This window comes from Phyllostomus hastatus, unplaced genomic scaffold (genome assembly GCF_019186645.2).
Source record: "Phyllostomus hastatus isolate PE091 unplaced genomic scaffold, TTU_PhHast_1.1 phas_scaffold_39, whole genome shotgun sequence".
Lineage (NCBI taxonomy): Eukaryota > Metazoa > Chordata > Mammalia > Chiroptera > Phyllostomidae > Phyllostomus > Phyllostomus hastatus.
This window is the reverse complement of record NW_025334028.1, coordinates 30179382-30203549: the sequence shown is the minus strand read 5'-3', so window position 1 is coordinate 30203549 and position 24168 is coordinate 30179382. Positions and strand designations below refer to the sequence as shown.

The window sequence follows — 24168 nt, the reverse complement described above, 5'->3', positions numbered from 1 at the left end:
GGTTGACCTCTGCTTTGGTTCTGTCTTGAGCTGGCAGGTGCCCGGACGCCATTCTGTCTGCTCAGAAACACCCCTTTTGCAGCACGTGAATGCAAATCATGAGTGCAAATTTTGAAGCTGTGTAAAGGGCTCTAGTTGATACATGTCACTTTGGTAATCAGTAATTAGTAATTACATTTTGAGAGAAAGACTCATCTCCATTTCCCACTGTCAAATTATTTCAGAAAAGCTTTGACCTCAAACCTCCCTATAACTTAACAAAGTGATTTTAGAGGACTAGTACAGTGAGAAGCTTGGCCTCTGAAATTTCACCAGTAAAAGCAAATGGAACTTTCAAGAGGAGAAGCTTTTGGAAAGGAAATGGTGAAAGCTGGGGAGGGATGCACAGTAATTGTAAGTGACCTTGCAGTAGCTGGACTTTTAGGGGTGGTTTTTCTTAATGTTAATATCTAATGCTAACACTGGACTGTTTAGGTCTTCCAGAGCAAACTATTTAGCTTTTTTAATTGGTTGCTCCCACCATTTTCTCCATCACTACTTAGAACACTGCCAAACTCTCTAAAGGTATTTAACAACTGTATATGAAGATCAACATAAAGTTAAATAACATTCTACTTAAATCAAGACTAGAATCTCCATTGTAGTTCTTAAACTTGATGTCAGATAGCCTCTCATTCTTTTCTTTGGGCCGACCAAAAATAAAATTCTATTTGTGGAGTATGAGTGAACATTTTGTGTGTGTTTAATGTGACCAAGTAAATTCCTTAAACTTAATTTTACAGAGGTAAGCACATAAGACTGTATTAATTAGTCATTGCTTGATTCAATGAAAACATTAATTAAAACATTAAAAATTCACTGAAAACATTAAAAAATAATTTTTCTAGACTCCCTTTTTTGATGGCAAAATTATTTTCTGGGAAAGAGATAAGAGGATTTTGTCTTTTTCCCCTCCCTAATACTCTATAATTCCTCTTTCTCTCATTTTGAACTTGAGATCTTGGGGTCAGTGTCCCTGACTCTGTGGGAAATGCAGTGAGAGGCATTTCAGAAAGCACCTGTTGAAGGCAGGCACATGATCATCATTCTTTCTGAGAACTTAATGCTAGAGTTATATCCTGACACTTAGTGTCCCAAAGCAATGCATGTGAAGTCCCACAGACTAGCTTAAACTCACTTACAAGAGACCTACATTGGATATTTTTTTAAATTTTAGGCATCTATAAAAGTATCAATATAATAGTTTCCTCTTTGGATTGGGAGAAGTTTAAATGCTGAAGCAGTTTCTCTGTTGATGGTTAAATACCCAAAATATAAGACATGATGTTATTGTTACTATTAATTTCATGATAACCTTACAACTATCACCAGAAGTGTCACAACTGAGAATGAGAATGTGGTACAGTTCCTCTGTCACTAATGCTTAGCAGGAAATGTTTTAGTAGGCTGAGCATTCCCACCTGCCCACCTGAAATGACAGTAATCTCCACTGGAACCTAAGGAGGGTACTTTGCTAGGACCTTGGCTCTTCTTTCCATCTAGATTTCTTATCTCCCAGCCCTACTGAAGGTGAAGGTGAGGATAACTCTGAAATGCTCCAGTTCCTCAGTAAGCTGAGCCCTGAAATGTGACTTTATTTTTAAGAGCTAGAGTGGGGGGAAGTATTGGTGCATCTAGAATGAGTATTTCCTGCTAGTAATTTTGTTCAAAGGTAGAGAAAACCTCAGTGTGTATCAAGAATAGACAGCTGTCCAACAAAGGAGAAATTCCTGAAAGGTCCACATATATGTGGTCATCTAATTTATGCCAAAAGTAACATTGCACTACAATGGGGAAAAGATGCATTTTCAATCAGTGGTGTTGGGTTAATCTGATATTCACATGGGAAAAGAAAACATCTTGACTTTAACCTCACATCATGCAAAAAATCAATTCTCTGTGAATTCAGATCAAAATATGAAATATAAAATAATACAACTTTTAACTTTTAGTATAAACATAGAATAACCTCCTCATGATCTTGGAGTAGGCAACAATTTCTTACATGGAACACAAAAAGAGATAACTATAAATATAAAAAGTATTAAATTGAGTTTTATTAATATTAAGAACTTCTGTTCATAAAAAAAAAACACCTATAAGTGAATAGAAACACAGTGTACAGAATGGGAGAATATATTTGTGTTCTTGCTCTCTACCTTGCCCCATCTCTATATATATATATATAATATAGAGTATGTAGTATAATATATAAAGAACTCTAACAAATAGGCAAACAATTGAAAAAAAGGCAAAAGATGTGAACACTTTCTGAAACAGAATGTAAAATGGTCAATACTGACATTAAGAGAAGTTCAACTTCATTAATCACTGGAGAAACAGATTAAAATGCAGTGGAAAACTACTATACCTTCCACCAGAATGTCTAAAGTGAAACAGGTGTAAAGTACCAAGTATGGCTGCTAATATAGGGGAACTGAAGTTCTCATACATTGCTGATGGAAGTGTAAAATGTTAGAACCACATTGGAAAACTATTTGGCATTATCTACTAAAACCAAACATATGTATTTTCTATAACCTAACAGTTCCATTCCTAGATATACAAGGTCTTCCTGGAAAAAGTCCAGCCATTGTTGCTATAATGAGAACAATTTGCCATCACAATTTTTATTTTGATGAGATCCCATTTATTTATTATTTCCTTTATGTCCCCTAGAGCAAGAGGACATCAGTGGAAATATTGCTGTGTGGAATATCTGAGATTTTCCTGCCTATCTTCTCCTCTAGTACTTTAATGGTGTTACAACTTATATTTAAATCTTTTATCCACCATCAATGTTGTCATCCATGTGACCTGGCAGTCAAGGAGAGTGGATTAGAATGCACATGTGTGAGCAATGGCGACTTCACTGAACTAGTCAGTAGGGTCTGTAGACACTGTTAAGTGAGCATGTGTACTGTGTGTCCATCACATTCAAAATGACTGACTGAATAGAACAACGAATCTGTGTAAAATTTTTCATTAAGCTTAAATATTCCTCCATGGAAACTATTTGGACGATACAGAAGGTTTTCAGGGACAATGCAATGAGTGCAGCATGAATAAAGGTATGGCACAAACACTTCAAAAATGGTCAAGAATCTGTTGAAAGTGATCCACATTCTGTTCTGCAACAAGCAGAACACCTGAGAATATTGAATGTCTATGGGCTGAAATCAACAAAGACTATGCAAGAACTAGAAGCTGATTGGGGGCTTCCCAAAACTACTGTGTCCAACAGCTACATGCAAAAATATGAAATTCAAGCACCAACATATACCATACCCAAAAATAAATTCAAGGTGGATAAAAGATTTAAATATAAGTCGTGACACCACTAAAGTACTAGAGGAGAAGATAGGCAGGAAAATCTCAGATATTTCACGCAGCAATATTTTCACTGATGTGTCCCCTAGAACAAGGGACATAGAGGAAAGAATAAACAAATGGGATCTCATCACAATAAAAAGCTTCAGCACAGCTAAAGAAAATGCCATTAAAATGAACAGGGAACCAACTGTATTGGAAAACATATGTGCCAATGACACCTCAGACAAGGGTTTGATCTCCAAAATATATAAAGAACTCACACGACTCCACTCTAAGACAAGCAACCCAATTAAAAAATGGGCAAAGGACTTGAACAGACACTTCTCCAAGGAGGACATACAGAGCATCCAGAGACACATGAAGAGATGCTCAATATCACTAGTTATCAGAGAGATACAAATTAAAAGCACAGTGAGATACTGCCTCACACCATTGAGAATGGTCATCATAAACAAAGCAATAAACAACAAGTTTTGGAGAGACTGTGGAGAAAAGAGAACCCTAGTGCACTGTTGGTGGGATCGCAGACTGGTGCAACCACTATGGAAAACACTATGGAATTTCCTCAAAAAACTAAAAATGGAATTGCCTTTTGACTCGGCAATTCCACTGCTAGGATTATATCCTAAGAACCGTGAATCACCAATCCAAAAGAACCTATGCATCCCAATGTTCATAGCAGCACAATTTACAATAGCCAAGTGCTGGAAGCAACCTAAGTGCCCATCAGTAAATGAATGGATCAAAAAACTATGGTTTATTTACACAATGGAATTCTATGCAGCAGAAAGAAAGAAGGAGCTCCTACCCTTTGCAACAGCATGGATGGAGCTGGAAAGCATTATGCTAAGCGAAATAAGCCAGGTGGTAAAAGACAAATACCATATGATCTCACCTTTAACAGGAACCTAATCAAAAAAACAAACAAGCAAGCAAAATATAACCCAAGACACTGAAATTGAGAACAGGCTGACAGTGACAGAGGGGAGGGGGTTATAGGGGAAAAGGGTGAAGGATTTGCAGGAACAATGATAAAGGACACATGGACGACTACAAGGGTGGGTGGAAACAGGGCAGGGAGATGGGGTGAGCTGAAGTGGTGGGGAGGGGTAGGGGGAAAAGGCAGAAAACTGTACTTGAACAACAATAAAAAATGTTTAAAAAATAAAATAAAACTACGGTGTCCAAGATTTTGCAGGATCTTGGCATAAAATGTGAGGAAAAATTTGTTCTACAGCTTCTGCTACCATAGCAGAAAGAACATCATGCTGCAGTTGTTAAAGACTTGATTCAGGTTGCTAACAATGAACCACATTTCCTCAGGAAGGTCATAACCAGAGATGAATGGTGAGTCAACTGCTATGATCGAGAAATGAAAGCCTGCTCATCCCAGTGGAAGTCGACTGGTTCTCCATGTCTAAAGAAGGCACTGGGCAAAGTTGCAACAAGATCAAGACTGCCAACTGTGTTTCTTGATTGGGAAAGTGTTGTTCATCAAGGCGTTTAGTCCCTCAAGGACAAATAATTAATAAGGAGTACTATCTTAATGTTCTTCATTGGTTGAGAGAGGCAATACGATGAAAACAGCCACAGCTATGGGCAACTGGTGATTGGCAGCTTCATCACTACAATGTACCCAATCATGCATCACATCCCCTGTAGATTTTTTCTGGTGAAACATCAAATCACTCAGGTGACTCAGCCCCCTAGAGCCCAGATTTGGTGTCCTGTAACTTCTGGCTTTTCTCAAAACTAAAATTACCTTTGAAAGGGAAGAGATTTCAGACTGTTGATGAGATTTAGGAAAATATGACAGGGCAACTGATGGTGACTGGGAGAACTGTGAGAGGTCACAAGGTGCCTACTTTGAAAGTGACTGAGTCATCATTATCCTGTGTACAATGTTTCTTGTATTTTGTTTCTTCTTCAATAAATGTCTCTATTTTTCATATTACATGGCTGGATACTTTCTGGACAGACCTTCGTATACCCAAAAGAAATGCATAAGAATATCACTTGCTAAAAAGTTACTACACACACACATGAAAAAATGCATACAATTTTTAACCAAAAGACACATACAGTGATATTTATTACAACACTATTTGTAATAATCAGGACCTAGAAACTCCTGGAAACTAATGGGCATCAACTGTAGGATGACTAGACAAATTATGGTTTGTTCACATGATGGGACATTGTAAAACAGGAAGAAAAATGATCTACAACCACAAACAAAGTTATGAATGAATTTCACACATGTTGAACAAAAGAGGCCAAACACATAGTGTATGATTCCACTTATATGAAGTACGTACACTAACCTATTCTGTCTGATGTCAGCACTAGCAGTTACTGTTGGTGGAGAGTAGTAATAAGGAAGTGTCGCAATAGGTGCCTCTGGGTTTCTTTAGCTGATTCGACTTGCACAGGCATGTTCAGTTTGTGAAAATTTATTTAGTGTATAATACACATATGACATGTGCTTTTCTGTGTATATATATACCATCATACCATATATACAATGTTCATATTTTAACCATAATTATAGTTTAGAGCCCAGCATTCATTGAAAAACCTCAATGACAGCTCTATCTTTCTTCACATTACACAAATCTTGTAACTAACCCTTAGCTCATCTTTCAAGCTATAATTTTTAAGATTTTATTTTTAAACTCTTTCTTTTTCTCTTTCTTTTCTTCAGGGTCCTCCTGGTCCAAAAGGTGATAAGGTAAGGAAATGAATAGCAGAAACAAATTAAGTTAGTGGAAATCTATATTGGTATGACCTAAACTATGATCTTTTTAATGAGCATCACATACTGACTTAGTGCTTAAACTACCTATCATCTCATTTTTCTACTCCACAGGGAGAACAAGGTGATCAGGGACCTCGGGTAAGTTGTACTCTTCCAGTCCTGAGCAGAAAATTAGTTTTCAGCTCCAAACTTACTGAATGAAAGTAGCCCTGGCTTTGTAACTGCCTTTGTATCACTTAGTTTAGTGATGGCCAGCACGAATACTGTACCACTTGTAAGTGAAATAGCCTTGAGAATAACTAATGTGTATATACTGTTGCATCATCTTTACTCGATAACTATAAATAGTACACTCTACAGGAATTTGTCTTACTGATTAAGGGCCAGAATTGCTACTAAAAGTGAACACCACCACCTTTCCAGAGGCTGTTGGGTCCTTTATTATTGCATGCAGTGTTTAGCAACATAAAAGCTATGTGCATTCCTGTTGAATTTGACTTTTTTTCTGCAGTTAAACTTTATGTGCTATTGCATAAATAGGATATGTTATAGATGAAAATATTAATGCATTTGATATTTTTATTCTTCATCATGTTTGAATAATGCTTATTTGAATATCTTATTTTTAATAGATTTTGAAGCAGATAAAAGGTGTAATATAATTTAGCATTCCAGGGAGGAGGGTCATCTTTTTATTCTTCTCAAATGTGGCTCTTTTAACCATTAAACACAATGGTGAATGCGTTGTTGTTACCTTGGTAGTGCCAAGTCCTCTGCTCCACATCTGTGCCTTATTACCCAAATGTTCAGACATACTGTTCCAATGATGTAGTGGCTCCGTTCAGACATACCTCTCAATTTTCTCATGTCACTAAGCACAAAAGCGAGCATTTGGTTGAAGAGAGTCATTTTTTACAGTGGAAAAGTACATTTAAAACTTACAGGTTGAAAACACAATTATGTAGGATTTTTTTATCATTGTGCATAATTATTGAATTCATGTATACCACAGTAGAGGGTTTATTGCAAAAGATGTAGTCAATGCAAATTTGAAAAGTCTGTAGTCTTACCTGCTCATGCTTATTAAACTAGGTAAAAGTTATGCTATGATTTACTTCCCTTGCTATTCTTCAGCCATTCTGCATAGAGAAATGATTATGCCTTGGAGCATTTTGTTTCTCATGGCAGTTATTCTAGTTGATGACTAGCTTCAAGGTAAAAGCTCACTTTATGGTCAAGGAAATTAGACATTATGATATATGTCATGGATGTGAATGGAATAAAATTCTCATAACCTTAAATGATTAGCGTATAGCCACTTGCTCTGTATGTGGTGATTATTTCACATGGCATGTCTCCATGTATTGAGTATCATTTCTTTCTACACGCAATATCAAAATCACTCAACTTGCCCTTTCCAGGTAAGAGGGAGACTGTTTCCATTCTGAGAAATCTTCTTTTGGCGAAGGAAGTGGAGGGGTGGGCCACAGCTTAGCTGTCATCAGTATGCATGCAGCCCTAATTTTCAAAAAGGTGTGTTGGCTTTCATCGTTCCAAAAAGTGATGATTGATTATAAAGCTAGGCCAAATTTTCAGGATGAAACCTGAAACCATGTGAAATTCACCTGGTTTCATGTTGCAGTACAAACTTAGACTTGGACCAGGTTTCTTGGAAGTTTGGCCAAAGTTCATGAACTACTTTGACGAACCCAGACTGCCTTTCCTACAGATTTCAGCCAGTTTTCACACTGACTCAGGCCAAGTTTCACACGATTCAGGGGCCATTCAACATTTCAGGTGCAAAGTGGCAAAAAAATGATCCCATTTTCCCCTGTAGTTTTCTTTGTATTAAAGGAATTTAGATTGAACTAACAATGCAGAATAAATCTTTATGGGTAAAGATCTAAGTGTCCTGGAACATATATGAGAGAGAGAATGAAAACCTACTGAACTGCCTCTCTCTTCTCAGATTCTTAACTTAGAGATCAGGCAGGTCACGTTCAGTGCTTAGATTTTATAAATAGTCCTTTCTGGTAAGGTAGTGTTAGCTACTTATTAGGACATTTATCATATCAAGATAATAAATGAATGTTTTATATTTCCAGATAAATGAAAGTAAGTTAGAACTGGAAAAGTCTTCAATTTAATTAAAATTAATTTTACCCACATCTTCTATAGGCACACTGTTCCAGCTGATGCAGACAGACTCTCTTTCTAAAATGTAAATTCTTGTATTTGAATACCCTGACCCTTTTTATGCTATCAAAGATTTGAATTCTACTTTTCACCATTTGTTTCAAGTAATTTATTTCTTTCTGTAATTAGCTTAACAATATGGTCCTCCATCATTTCAGTTCTTTGCTGGCTGACATTCCATTATGGGACCTATACTGTTCCCTTGAATATGGAGTTCATTCACTTTCTCTTTGGCTCCCCAAGTGTCACACAGGAATATATTAAAGTATAACATGTGAATAAAAGCAGGAAAAAGGTAACATAGAAATTAAGAAGGTGAAAGTATCTTGAATTCTTGGACATATACTTAGCAATGTATATTGAACACCTACTAAGTTCAAGGTACCATGTGAATACTACAGACACGATAAATATGTCAACTTCTCTCTCTCCTGCTACCACGACATTCACCCTACTTTCCTGTTCTTGATTGCTATGGTAAGCAAGAGTCCAATTAATCTTGCTTCCAATCTTAAGCCTGTATAATCCATTTTCTATACAGCAGCCAGAGATATCACGTTACATTATAAATTAGATAATACTACTCCTTGTTTTAAACCTTAGAATGAAATCTAAACCACTTGTAAAATCACAGACCTTCAAGGTTTAGTCTTTGCCTACCTATGTAACCTCATCCTATACTACTAGTCTTCTGCTCCACACACTGTGCTCCAGCCACACTGTCCTCCATGTGCTCTTCAAACACACCACACTAACTCCTAACTTGATGATGTGTTTCCATTTGCTCTCTTCTGGCCTTCTTGTGATAGGATTTTTCTTATCATTGAGATTTCATTTCAAATGCCTCCCCAGGGAGAACTTCCCTAACTATCCAATCTAAATCTGAGGTTATCCTATTTGCTTATTTATCTATTTGCTTGTTATCTGTAAAACATGTTCTTCCTGGAAACATAAACTCCAAGTACCTGGTCTGTCTTGTTCTACCACCATCACCTAAAACAGTAAGGACTTAATAAATATTTATTGAATGTTAGAATGAAATATTATTACATCATTACTACTCCCAAGATCTGATAATCTCATGGGCGCCTGAATAAGAACACTATGTGGTTTTATAGTATATGCCTTAAATAGCTGTGCCAAGAGATGCTACAAAGTGAGCATCTTCCATTTTAAATAACTGGAGACTGTGGAAGAATTATCATTTGAGCTAGGACTTCATAAGTGGGTAATCTTTAAAAGATAAGATTAAGAGCTAGACATTGCACATTCCCAGAGGAAGAAAAACAATATTAATCATGTAGGAAATGATAGGATTAACTTAAGAAACAATAATATTCCATTTGCCAAGGAAATAGGTTAAATATTAAAAATTATATAAGGCTAAATTTTTTATTAAAGTTATATTATGAAGCGTTTTGACTGTCTAGTGTGGTGGGCAGTAGAGGGCCACTGAAGATTTTTTTAATTACGTCATTTGATATATATTACCAGCAGACTACTGGGTGTTATTACCAAATGTTCTTTATGAAAATCTTTTTGCTTGTCAATATAAGGAATGCGCAAACCTGTAGAAAATTTTTGTAAGAGTTTATTTAAGTCAAACTGACATGACCAGAAGCAAGATCTCAAATGATCCACAGAATAACAGCTTTTATGCATTCATTTGGAATGAAGGAGGGAACGTTAGGAAGATTATATGGAGGCAGGAGAAAGCAAGGACAGGGAAATCTGTATGGTTGGATTACAGGACAGTTAACAAGATTTATGTGCTCCCTTGAGTGTGGCTACACCTCCAAGGGGTCTAAAAAAGAAGATTACTTTGGCATTTCAAAGGTTTGTTCACCTAGCTACACAAGAACAACGGACAGTGCTTGCTTAAAGCAAAGAAAAACCTTTTATAGGCCTGAGGTGTGACTATCCACCATGCCCTGTCCAGTTAGGAATTTATGATCAGATCACCCTGTGAAATTACTTTTGGTCAGTGGACTTGGCAGGTTTATTATAGAATCCTTTTTTTTTCCCACATGTTGATAGCGTCCAGTACAAAAAGGAACTGGAATAGACTGAAAGCAGGGAGAGCAAGTAGACCAGGAAACTATGTCAGTCATCAGGACAAGGTCATAAGAATCTGAGCTATAAGGATAATGTCCAGTCCTCAGTGGAGAAATGAGCAAAAAAAAAAAAAAAAGGGGGGGCGGGGCTGGCTCAGTCTGGAACATCAGGAGCCATTGGATGTAAGGGGCTATGCTGAGCAGAAAGTATAGTGTCAGAAACTCTGCAGTGGGGAGGGGGCTAAGCTGGTGCCAAAGAAGAAATTCCAAAGGAATCACTCAAATATTGCATAAAGCACAATGTTTTCTATGGAAATTAGGATGATTTTATTTTTCTCACATAGTGGGAGATTCAGAAAAGGCAGTCGATGGTGTTATTTATGTACTGTGGTACTGATGGTACTGTATGAAGTCTCTCTGAATCTGTTGGCCTCTAAGTCATGATTGCAAGAAGGCCACTTTAAGTCCAGCCATCACATCTATAGCTATCTCATCAGGGAAGAGAAAGGGAAAAGAGTCTATATCAAGAAAATAAATTTTTTTCCATGAGTTTTATAGTACACTTCTGCTCATGTCTCATTGGCCAGACCATGTCATATAGTTAGGTCAAAGCTGGAAGTGATCCAAAGAGAATAGGGTTAAAAAGGAAAATTCTGAGGTTTCCAGTAAAGATGGCAGTGTAGACAGACATGGTCCACCTCTTCACACAACCACATCAAAATTACAGCTAAAATAAAAAACAACCATCACTCAGAACCATCAGAAATTAAGTTGAATGGAAATCTGACAACTATGGAATTAAACAAACCACATCCATCTAGACTGGTAGGAGGTGTGTAGAAGCGGAACAGGCTGGTCTCTCAGCCATGTGTGGTGGATAAAAATTTGGGAGAGATATCTTGGGAGCAAGGGGACCCAGCCCCCCACCAGGACCCCAGCCCAGGGTTCCAGTGCCAGAAGATAAGTCCCCACAACTTCTGGCTGCAAAAACCAGCAGGCATTGAGTTGGTGGAAGAAATTTCTGGAACCCCAAGCTGTTCCTCTTCACCTACACATGGACTCACCTACTCAGACTCACTTGCTCTGAGCTCCAGTACCAGGGTGTCAGCTTGAAGGGCACCAGTGGCATACTGGAAGAGGCTGAAGTGTCAGGCATCAAGGTGAGCAGAGGCCATTGTCCCTTTTCTGAGCCCTCCTCTCACAGAGCCTTGGAGCTGACAGGCTAGTGCCATATTTGAGATTCCATCAACTTGGCTAACTCTATTTGACCTACCTTGGAGATCCCCAGAGACTCTGCCCAACCCAACTTACAGGTGCATCAAAGCTGTTTTTCCATTTGAATGGCTGGTCTTGGCTCCTGCTTCACAACTTTCTAAATCCTATCAAATAAGCAACAGCTGGCCTCAATAAACTCCAGGCCAGGCACTAGTAGCAGTCAGATTAGTTCCACAGCTTGGCTTTACCTGGGAATCTCTAAACCCAGCCCAAGTAGAGCCTTCTCAGATTACTTTAAAGCTCATCAAGGGCAGCCCCAAGCAAAACACAGGTAGGGGCTGCCCTTAGCCTGCACCACACAGGAAATCCCAAGGACAGTGCACCCAGGGGATAGCTACAGACTACTTTGGAGTACCACCATCCTGTTCCTGCACAGCTTATCCTCCATGGAGGGCAGAGGTTGGCAGTAAGTGGTTCCAGCCAATCCTTGCAGCTGAGTGGCCTGGGTAAATTCCTACCATTGATCTGCCAACAACAACCAAAGTTCAACTACAAGAGGAGGGTACTCAGCACACATGAAGGGCACACCTTGAGTACACAGCTTGGGTGATAGGGGAGGCTCTACCATTGGATCCCACAAGAACCTACTACATTAGGGCACACTACCAAGACATGGAGTCAAAGCTGTTCTACCTAATACATAGAAACAAACCCAGGAAGACTGTGAAAACAAGGAAACAAAGAAACCTGGCCCAAATGAAAGAACAGATCAAAACTCTAGAAAAAGAGCTTAACAAAATGGAGATAAGCAATCTCTCAGATGCAAAGTTCATAACACTGATTATAAGGATACTCAAAGAATTTAGTAAGGACCTCAGCAGCATTAAAAAAAAAAATCCAGTCAGAAATGAAGAATACACTAATTGAAATAAAGAGTAATTTACAGGGAAACAACAGTACAGTGGATAAAACCAATAATCAAATGAACAATTTGGAATGTAAGGAAGCAAAAAACAACCAATTAGAACAAGAAGAAGAAAAAGAATCCAATAAATTGAGGATAGCATAAGAAACTTCTGGAACAACTTTAGGAAGTCCAACATTCGCATCATAGGGGTGCCAAAAGGTGAAGAGAAAGACAACTATGCAACTATGCAAGCAAGAAATTAGAAATCTATTTGAAAAAATAATGAAAGAAAACTTTCCTAATTTGGTGAAGGAAATAGACATGCAAGTCCAGGAAGCACAGAGAGTCCCAATCAAATTGGACCCGAAGAGGACCACACCAAGGCACATCACAATTAAAATGCCAAGGGTTAACCTTATAAGCAGCAAGTTACCTACCAAGGAGTTCCCATAAGACTGTTTATTTCTCAAAAGAAACTTTGCAGGCAAGAGGTAGCTGGCAAGAAGTATTCAAAGTAATGAAAAACATGGACCTAGTACCAAGATTACTCTATCCAGCAAAGCTATCATTTAGAATGGGAGGGCAGATAAAGAGCTTCTCAGACAAGGAGAAGCTGAAGGAGTTCATCATCACCAAGCAAGTATTACATGAAATGTTGAAGGGACTTATTTAAGAAAAAGAAGAACACCAAAACTATAAACATTAAAATGACAACAAGCTCACAACTATCAACAACTGAACCTAAAAAATAAAAGCAAAAACAAACTAATCAAACAATCAAAACAGGAACAGAATCATAGGTATGGGGATCATTTGGAGGGTTATCAGCTGGGAGGGGAAGGAGAAGGATGGGGGAAATGGTGGAGGAATCAAGAAGCATAATTGGTAGGTACAAAATAGACAGGGGGAGGTTAAGAATAGTGTAGGAAAAGAAGAAGCTAAAGAACTTACTTGCATGACCCATGGACATGAACTAAGGGGAGGGGATTGCTGGAAGGAAGGGGTGTATAGGGCAGAGGGGGGCAAAGGGAAAAAATAGGGACAACTGTAACAGCATAATCAATAAAATATACTTGAAAAAAAGAAAACTTATGACAATAGGGGTTATCATAACTACCAAACAATAACCTGGACAGACAAAGAGGGGTAAAATCAAAGATGGCACCAGGACAGGAGAAACTGGTAAAAGAGAGTCTTTAAGCAGAAGGTGGAAGATCGATTTGATCAGTGTTTATATCCAATATCTGTGGCCCTGGGTGGAATTTTGGCCAGTTTAAGGTTTGTCGTTGTTGTTGTTGTTGTTGTTGTTGTTGTTCTTTTTTTAAGGAAAAGAAGTCTGGAAGAAAAACTTCAGGATACTGAGGTGAAAATTCAGTACATGTCTTGGAGCTAATTAGATTTAGGGCTGAAGTTGAAAAACACAATAAAATACAGGTCTAAAGTTTCTGGCTCAGCATGATAAACTTGGTCAGAAGAAAGTCAAGAGGATAAATAAGTTGAATTATAGTTATGTTGAACCTGTAAGCTTTCTAGATTATTTTACTTGACTAATGTAGCAAACAGTTGGAAACAGGAGATTAGAAATCTAAGGTGGTGTCATAGCTGAACGTAAAGGTTACATAGCTGAACTGTCACACAGTGAGCACTGAAACCGTAGGAGTAAAAAATGGGTAAAAGAGTAAAGCAAGAACCACTTTAGAAATATGCATATGTTTAGGAGGTGGGACGAGGAAGGATGTCAGCAAAAGAAGGTGAGCATTCAGGGAGAAACTGGGACTCTGCCATGTTGGAGCCCTGAAGGAAGAACTACAGAAAAGGGGGATGGGGGAAATTCTCCTAATAGAAAGAAATCCATGGGGATGAGATCTATAAAAAGCTTTTGGATTTGGTATTCTGGAGTGATGGGGATGTTAAGGGAGTGCATTTTGTTAAGTAGTGAAAGCAAGATATTGTAAGAAGTTAAAAGTAAATGGTAGGAAGTTGACTATCTGAATATTGTTGATGGCATGTGATTTAATGCAGAAATCGGTGGGCTGACTTTTTTTGACATAAGCTTTCTGTCAGTATTCACTGAACCAATTTTGAGCTCACAATTTTATGTATGAATAACAACCACAGATATCATTTTGTTTTATTCTACAAGACACCGAATGTTAGATTTCTACACATGAATGCTTCCTGACATTAGAACTGTACTTCCCTCGTTGCTTCTTGGTGAGATGTCATTATGGATTTGCCATTACTCTTTAGTTCATTTTTGCAGTCAAACATTGTGCCTCAGCAGTTATGCCTTTGGACTATCTGGTCAGTTGGAGCTTTTTCTGTGCTGTCAGTCACCATGCCCATGCTCGTTTTTTAAAATGTCACCCTCCTAAGTTTTGTATTACAGTTTCCAGGCTGTGACTTTACTCTGTGTGCAAGCAGAGAGGGAGTTACAGGGGCATCCCTAGAGTGAATGAATGTTGGACTAGGGAATAATGCCTCACATATTAATTATAACTGCTAATTACTTAGAGCCTTACAACTTGCTGAACACCTTTCTAGATAAGTTGTCCACATTATCTCTAAGCCTTATTCACTTCAGCAAGGTAGGTTATCAGGGAAGAAAAAATGGGAAAGTGAAAACAGTACAGTGTACAGTGAAATGACTATATCCACAGGGGCCTGGGTCAGGTTGGACAGGGTTCAAATTCTAACTCTGTCACTGTCTATCAGTATGGTTATGACAAAGATTAAATAAAATAACATGTGAAAAAATCTGTAGTAAGTTCCCAGCGGGCCGTAGCTGATTGTTCTCCCCATATTTCACAGGAGAAATCTCGGATAAAGTAACTCGCCCAAGTTCACATAATTTGTAAGTGGTAGAAGTGGGGTTCAAGCTCAGCTCTCTCAGCCTTGACCTTGTGCTGTGCCCAGCAGATCAGGCTGCTTTCCTATGAGAAAGGTAGTCCTTAAAGTCATCTGCCTCCGTGTGAAACAGCACAGAAATATCTATGGATCCAATAATAACAGTAAAAATGATAAATAACTTTACCAAGTTCTTAAAATATGCCAAATGCTCTATGAAGGCTTATTTCAATAGTGCTATGAAATACTTAAAATTTTATTATTTTCATTTAATAGATGAGGAAACCAAGATTTACAAAGTTTGAACAGTTTTTCAAGATAACAGTGCCAGTCAATGGCACAGATTATATTTTTATATAGTCTCTCATTTACCTTCAAAAGTAACTCTGAGTTAGTAGCACACATGTTAACATGACCTTTTTTCTTTCATGATGAGGATTGCACTCAAACAAGTTAAGTGACTTTTCTGCTCTCTTTCACACACATCTACTGAAAGACAATGCTGAAACTCAAACCCGGATTTCAAGATCTGCTCTCTCCACAATGCCAAGCTGCCTCCATAGACAGCTAGAATCTTTTCAACTTTAAGATTCTGTGCCTCTGTGAATCAGATCGAAAAGCTGAGGAACACAAATGCAAATAGGTACAGCTTTTTTGGCAGGGGGGTGGGGGGGGACTGTTGTTCAATCATGATAATCTCAGTCTTTACAACGCATCCACTGTCAACCCTCCAAAAAAACCGAATGAATAGTTGCTACAAAGTCATACTCTAGAACTTGTCCAAATGGAGCCTAGGCTGGAAGGGCAATGCTGAGGGAGGTCAGAATATGCATTTGCCTTGTTATACTACAATTGTGCTTCTCAGCTCGAGGGCACCAAGTTGAAAATGATACAAATCAAGATTCTGTTATATTTGCTATTAGCGATATTATTCTTTAAGATCACCAGATGAATGAAGTCTGTTTTCAGCCATTCATAGTGCTGTGTTTACATGTTTTGCCACGTATTTTGTTGATTCTTTTAGTTGAGCCTCTCTTTTTGAAAGGTTGAATTACATCTCTTGATCAGTAACAGCACCTTGAACATCAAGTGTAAGTGATTCAAGACTTTTAAGGATTTCCCCACTGTCTGCATCCCCTGCCACTACCACATTTCCCTTCATTATTAAAGAGGACTCGTGGCTTGTTCAGTTCATAAGGACCTCTGCCCTCATCATGAGCCACAGCCCCGGGAGGCACAATGGTACCCAGGGCTTTGATATTAATGGCTAATATTTCTTTTCTGTATTTTAAACAACACAACATAGGCTTAACAATAAGCAAAGCTCTCTTAATGTTTGACACTGTCTTTTTAAATTAAGCTATTATGTTCTGAAATTGTACCAAATTTATTAATCAAACTTAGGCAATAAAATGAACAAACATCACAAAATTATCTTTTGATCATATATTAAGCTTCTAATCAGTTGGCTCCCATCACCTTGCCAAATAACACACAGGCCCGATAAAGAAAAGATTTATTAGTTATTGGTCTCAACATCATCATCCAACAGCTGTTTTTAAATGAGTCCTGGGATCTCACAGTTTCAATAAGCCACCCAGGAGCTCGGCTTAACTATTTTCATAAAATTCTTTTCTCTTCCCAGTGTATTCAAGTAAATTTTCATAACAGCTGGGACTACGCAAAACTGATAGCATCTTAAAAACATCTTCAGCAAGACGGATTAAGTTCCAAAAAGGAAAGCATTCAGAAGTTTATTTTATTATCTTAACCTTTGTTGACTTGAATGATTAAACAGATTCTTTGGCTCTGCTAAAGCATTTAGGCCTGGATATTAATTTGATGTTCTTATTTACTTAACCCTTGCCTCTCTCTAGCCCTAATGAATACCCTACTCATTTGGTACTGAATGTATTGCCTGTGAAAAGGGAATTGATATAACACAATAAAAAGAAATAAATTGTGAGAAAATTATTTTAATGCTTTCCAGATTCAGAAGTTGGCATGGAAACAGCAAGCTTGTTAAAATTTGCAAACGTTCTTGTTATATTTTATAATCAGAGTTCTCTTCTGAGTGTTCTCTGTCATACTTCAAACCACTAAGAGCTGGTATATTGAACTGGGCCCAGGAACATTTATAAATCTGTCCTAATGTGGGTCAGTTTAAAAAAATAAATTACCTTTGCAAATAATTGTTGATGTGTAGACAATATTTCCCTTGGAATTCAGTGTTGTAAATTATATCCCAGTCGTTAGTTGTATACCTTAGTTCATCAAGTAAGAAAAAGAAAAGGAGAATTTTGGAAAGGTTCAGGAAGAATAATTTTACCTATTTTACGTGGTTTTAAAGCTTGTACATTTTTGTTTAATGTAAAGGATTATGTGAGTAAACCTATATTAATACAGTGTGGTAAACTTTTATATGAAATATTTGGAAGTAAAAGTGAATATTTTTCTTAAAACAACAACTTGTAAGCCTTTCCACAATAAAATAGTGGAAAGCCTGACATTTGAGCCCTTAACAGAAAATTCTGTTAATGACTGCAGATGCATTAAAGCAAAACCAAAATCTGATCCTAAGCACATCCTTTGGGAAGGAATTCTGGAGAATGACACCAACCAGTTAAAACAGCCATTGAATTTTCTCTCAGTGTTTTTAATGCAGTGTTCTTTATAATAAAATAACTATTCATTCCATTTTAGAAAGTAAAAGAGAGATTTTATTCATCCACACTTTTGCTTATATCAACTGCAATATTCTCCTTTTTACTTTTTTACATTTATATATGTATATGTGTACATGCATATACACACATATATGTATTTATGTGTGTGTATGTGCATATGCATATACACATATATACATATACACACATATACACATATATATACACACATACACCTTACAATCTTTTCAGGCTCATGTGTGCCATTTCACATTTTTCTTGAAAAATGAGTGGAGGGAAAGATTTTACATGAAAGAGAATAAATGTATATATATTTAACATTCATTTGTATTTCTTTTGTTTGAATTTTTACAAATGCTGCACTCTGTAAAATATCTTCTAAATAACTTAAAGAATAGTTTGATTTATTAATAACCCCTCAAGCACAAAACTATAAAAAAGATTTCATTCTTTTTATGTCATATTTAAGCAAGTTAATTCTCTCTTGAATTAAAACATGATTCTTATATTTGTTAACCCATACAATGTGGAGCTATGTTTTGCATTAATGCCTGCAAATGAAGCATATAATAAAATGTGGAGGGAAAGATAGATTTTGGGTAGATGACTTTCAATATTATATAAGGAAGAGAAAGTAGGCCTTCAGGTAAAAATATCAAAATCTGTATATGAAATGGAAAAAATTTGAACATACTATAGCTGGTAATTTCTATGAATAATGAGCATATTTCAAATAGAAAATAGAGCAATTTATAAGTAATTCACACTAACAAAATCCAACATAATTACCATCATTCTTTTTCCATCACTCTCAAAAGCAGAATTATCATTGCAACAAAAATGTTCATGAAACGAATTAACCAAATAGAAATCAAGAATATATGGAACAGCGGATTTTTAACGGTGCATCAGGATTTGTAGAAGGGACTAGAATGCAAGACTATATTTTTGATTCTTCCCTTCAGAATGGGTGAAATAGTAGCTTATGCATTGACAGATCATGTTTAGGAAGAACAGTTCCTGGAGTTCTGAATGAGATGGTCTCTGGAAAGTCATTTAGTGCCAGACAGCAGTGTCCTTTCATAGCATACCCACACTAATGTGTCCAGCAGCTCCTCATAGCAGACACAGCCTGTAAATCACAAGTGGCAAACAGGACTGGCTTTGTAGGAAAAGGATGTCAGTGGTGAGATCTCACTTCAAATGCAATTCTATAGCGACTGTGGAGCAAGTCAGGAAGCCTTGATTCTCATCTCTTAGAAGTCACTTAAATTTTATTTGAAAAATGTTGGTGTTAAGAGAAACCCTCACTTACCCCAATTTTTTATTTGCACAAATAAACTTTTGAATCATTTAACACACACACAAGTTAATAGTTATAGTGATAATAATGATGATGATGATGATGTACCATTATTGTTTTCAGAGTTCCACATGTCAAGAAAACTTCTGAGCATGCTTATCATGCTATTAACTTGTGAGTCTAACATGAGTCTGATGATCAAGGAGCCCTAGTGCTGGAAAAGATGATAACAAAACCCAAGTGTGGCATTCAGAACATCAAGGAACTAGTAACACAGGACATTCTTTCCAGGCCAGGAACTTCAGTTAGCTACAAGACTGAAGGAATTCATTAGAATTAAATAGAAAAATGATAGTGAGTAAGCAAAAGGAGAGAGAAGTTGGCCTGGCAGTGTCAGTGTTGCTGTGGCTTGAAGCCTGAGTGATGCGATGTGAAATAGCGGGAACCGACTATAACTGTAGGAAGTTCAAGGGAACAATGGGTGGCAATTGCTGCCTCATTTACCTTGTCTACAAAAGAGCACATCAGCCTGAACATTCTGAGTTTACTGGCAGGTGAGAAAAAGATAAAGGAGACACTATCAAAAAAATGTGTTCATATATTTTATTGATTATGCTATTCAGTTGCCATCAAAGTTTTAATTAAGAAAACATTTAGCTGTTTTTTAAAACTATCTATCTATCTTCACACACACCTTGGCCTTTTTGTGAGGCTTATTTTTAGAAGCTGAGTTAATCTGTTTATCTAAACTATTAAAATTTTGGCCCACCCTTGAAATATCTCCCCCAAGTCTTGACTCCATTATGACTTAGAGGAGGTCGTTATGTGTGAGATTCCTGAGACTGGAAAAGGGAAATCCTTCCGCTGGCAAAGTAGGAAGTATGGAATGAAGGACGTGACTGAGGGAGCAATGCCCAAACCCAGGACACACAAGAAAATCTGCTAAAACATACCCAGCGCTAAGTTGCTGTCGTGTTTTGTTTTTCCAAGGTTTACAAGTTGTTTTTCCTATTAGGAATTATGAAACTCTTGCCTTTTCTCACAACCAAACATTTAAACTATTATACTGTATATTATTCTGTATTAATGCCTGCAAATCAAGCATATAATAAAATGTGGAGGGAAAGATAGATTTTGGGTAGATGACTTTCAGTATTATATAAGGAAGAGAAAGTAAGCCTTCAGATAAATATATCATGATCTGTATGTGAAATGGACAAAATTTGAACATACTATAGTTGGTACATCTATACATATATCAATTATATATATATATATATATATAGTTGGTATGTTTGTGTATATACCAGTGATTAACAGGTATTATTCTATATAGAGAGATATTTTATATACATATATACATGTGCATGGATATTTATGAAAAATTGCAGTTGCCTATACTATCTTCATGAAACAGAATTCTCCATGAATATAGATTAGTATTCATGTACACAAGACCTAAACACATACAAATGTTAGCCTATTTTTATTATACTCCAATTCCTACTGAGAAAAGATAGGCAAATATTCAAAGCAACCTAGAAAGTTTTGGGGGATTAAACTGATATATTTTCCTTAACTATTTTTTCAAATTCTATTCAATATGGCTTTTCAGAATTGCTTAGAGAACATAAATGAACTTTTAATAATTTAAGGCTTAATTTTCATTCTTTCATGCTTAGTATGCAAAGAACATCATTTTTACATTCTTTTGCAAAGTTTGATGGAAACGATCTCAGTGACAGTTCCTGACTATTGCACTGAACACGGGCTCTGGCCTTCCAGGAGGGTCCACTGACTGGGCTTTTTTTGCAATAATCCTTAAGGCACAAATACTTGCCTTGATTGGAATATCAGAGAAAAGTTTAAGACTTAGTCCAGAATTCAGTTGCTATTTCTTAACCATCTTATTCCTTTATATTTCTTAGCGCTCAAGGAAGTCAGAAGTTCCTAGAATGTCAGCACCAGAATTTTCTTTTAGGAATACAAACTTTTTGATGTGGAATGGACTCGAACATAGTTCCTGAATTGTTAACATTAACATAAGTTATGGCAGCACCTTGTTTTTTCAGTCCCGATTCCTCTTTTCTCTCAATTTACTTCTATCCTATGGAACAGTTCTTTGAGAAGGTTAACTTTGGAGAGACTGTGAATCATTAGCAGAGTTTTATCACATGTTTTGGAAATTGGAAATTATTCTGTCTTCATTAGAATAGTTGATATCCACCACATGGCAAAAGCTGCTAGCTAAAATTTAACCATTTCCACTGATTTTTTTTACATTTCTTTGATTTTATGTATCTGATGTTTAAAAAAATTTATAAGCTATATGACAATCAATATGATTTTGATAATGAAAATAATAAGGAATATTTTATCTTTTATTAATATGTTATCCTTTCTCTGCCAAATAGTTAACTACTATGTTTAAATTAAGAACTTCACCTCTACACACATCACTTTCATTTTCTGACATAAAATAATATATAATATTTCTGCTTTGATAAATTAAAGTTCCTATAGGACCTTCTGTGTTAAGATATTCTAGAATACAGCATTACAAAGCCATTCTGTTTTTGTTGCCTTTTTCGCTCAGTACAAAATCACCTTTCAGTCTTACACCCTTTTGTTTGGCAGCCATGAGCAATTACTTGCTAATAGTGTGAAAGGAAATGAATTTTGAGGAGTTTCAGGAAGGAGAGAATATCTGGAGATCTATTAGACATTTTGGATTTGTTCATAAAATTAATGTAGAGCTTTACGACTTCACCCTTCATTTTAGGCAGAAAAGTCAAACAAAATCGAAATGGAGAAAGCTTTCTATGTCACCAGTACAATGTTGAATGTGAAAGCTGTAACTCTATACTGGTCTGTGGTATTACTTCCACTTCGAAGCCATGTAGTTGTAATAAAATGTGTCAGAGAAGAATGCAGAGTTTGAATCATGATATCTACCCACAATTTTATATAGTAACTGTTATAATAACTCAAGTTTTTAGAATGTGTCAAATGAAATGGCATGTGCCAACAGGGTTGTAGTATGAGAAATTGTTGCATCTGATATGGGATTTCTTTTCAGTGTGGAGAGCAACAGCCTTGGTTGAAGCAGGAGAAGGAAATTCATTGTCTTCATTTTTCCTTATTTTTGAAATGTGTACACTGTTTTATGCCATCTTCCCTCTGTGTTCTGAATTAATCATTCCCGTGAGCCCGATTAGAGGCTACAAAGTGGTAGCCAGTGGACCACAACCAGATAGTAAGTACATTTTGTTTGGCTTTCACAAACTAGTTGCTAACATTTTCATACTGGCAATTTCAGATAAAATCTTATCTTTTCATTTTTCTTGGAATATTGGAAGATGCTGACAGATCTTAAGAAAAAGAAGTAATTCAGGTTTAGTATTATTTGATCCTTTTTTTTCTGTGTCCTCCTTGATAAAAATACATTGAAACCCGATTTGCCTAAGTAAAATAAATGCAGAATTTGAGGGTGAGGTCCAAAGGATTAAAAAAAGATGGCATGAAAAAAAGGATTCTACTAGGTAGATTGTATTACCTTTTCTGGAAAAGAGATGTATGCTTTTAAAACATTTTTTATTACAGTGTTTTTAACTCTTCTGTAATATAGGAACTAAAAATTGCCTTTTAAAATTAGAATTATTAATCTTTATGGCAATGCCAGAAAAGGTTTCTAGGTAATCTTCATGGGCCTATTTTTAAAAGATGGTGAAGGGAAGATAATATGGATGAGGCAAACTCACTTTTCCTGTGAAATTCTGATTTCCTCTTAAAACTGCAAAGTAAACTCACTTCACAGCCAGCCAATTGCCCAAAACTTACACAGGGCAGCCCAAGCTCACGGTTCTGAACTTGTGTTCAGACGCCTCTGGCGGCAAGGGGGCCACTCTCTTCCAAAGCAGACTATTCTAATTATAGACAGTGCTGTATGTTACAAAGCATTTCATCATCCATTCAACAAATGTTTATTGTTTCTTCTTTTGAATCAGTGTCTGCTATTCTCTACTTCCTACGTGTTTACTTTTAGTCCTGCCTTCTGAACTAGTTCCTCTCATACATGACAACCCTTAAGTGATTTTCAGGAAACATTAAATGAAGCTCAAGATTCGAATGAACACCTATAGCCCTTCCAGTCCAAGCCCTCATTCACTACACCCCTCAGCTAGTACCAGCCCAGCCTGAGCTGAACACACCCTGGAAGGTGGTGGAGATGCTCCAGGTGCAATTCTGGGCTTATTTAAAATTGCTTTTCTATCCCATCTCATCTTCTCTGCTCCAACCCCAGCTCCTTCATCCATTCCGCAAGTGACAGTTTTGTGTCTTCTTACTCTCCAGGTTATGCCTATGTCCTCTTTAAAGGGTAATACCTAGAGATTAAACACATTAATTCAGGTTCAGCCTGGCCCAAGTGAAATATGGTGACAAGTATTTCCTGCTTATGGTTCTGTTTATTAATATAGACTGAAATTAGCTTACCCTTAAACAACATTGGTAGTCATATCATATATTGATGTATAAGAGTAATGTCAACTTAAATTCTAAAGTTTTTTTTTACTATTACTAACCCTTAGCTCCCCAACCATGTATTCATATAGCTTGTTTATTGGACCCAAACAATGTTTCTTACTTTTATTCCCATATAATTAGTATACTCTGTCCTCTCTGGAGTGTAATTCTGCCATCCAACAAATATGGCATCCCCTCTGTCTCATATTCTGGACATCTGAGCTATAGATACAGAAATCATTCCCAGACCCAGAGTCTGAGAAGACTAATCTAATTCAGGATACAAATGTTGAATGGAGTAAGAC

The 24168-nt window shown here is 36.8% G+C and overlaps 1 protein-coding gene across 1 annotated transcript in view; it reads left to right on the top strand.

The window, feature by feature from the left end:
- Window positions 1-24168, top strand: part of COL25A1 (collagen type XXV alpha 1 chain) — a 486724-nt gene that overhangs the window by 323531 nt on the left and 139025 nt on the right. The window contains exons 6-7 of the mRNA XM_045820431.1: window positions 6077-6103; window positions 6242-6268. Coding sequence (XP_045676387.1) covers window positions 6077-6103; window positions 6242-6268 — 54 coding nt within the window. The remainder of the gene's footprint in view (window positions 1-6076; window positions 6104-6241; window positions 6269-24168) is intronic.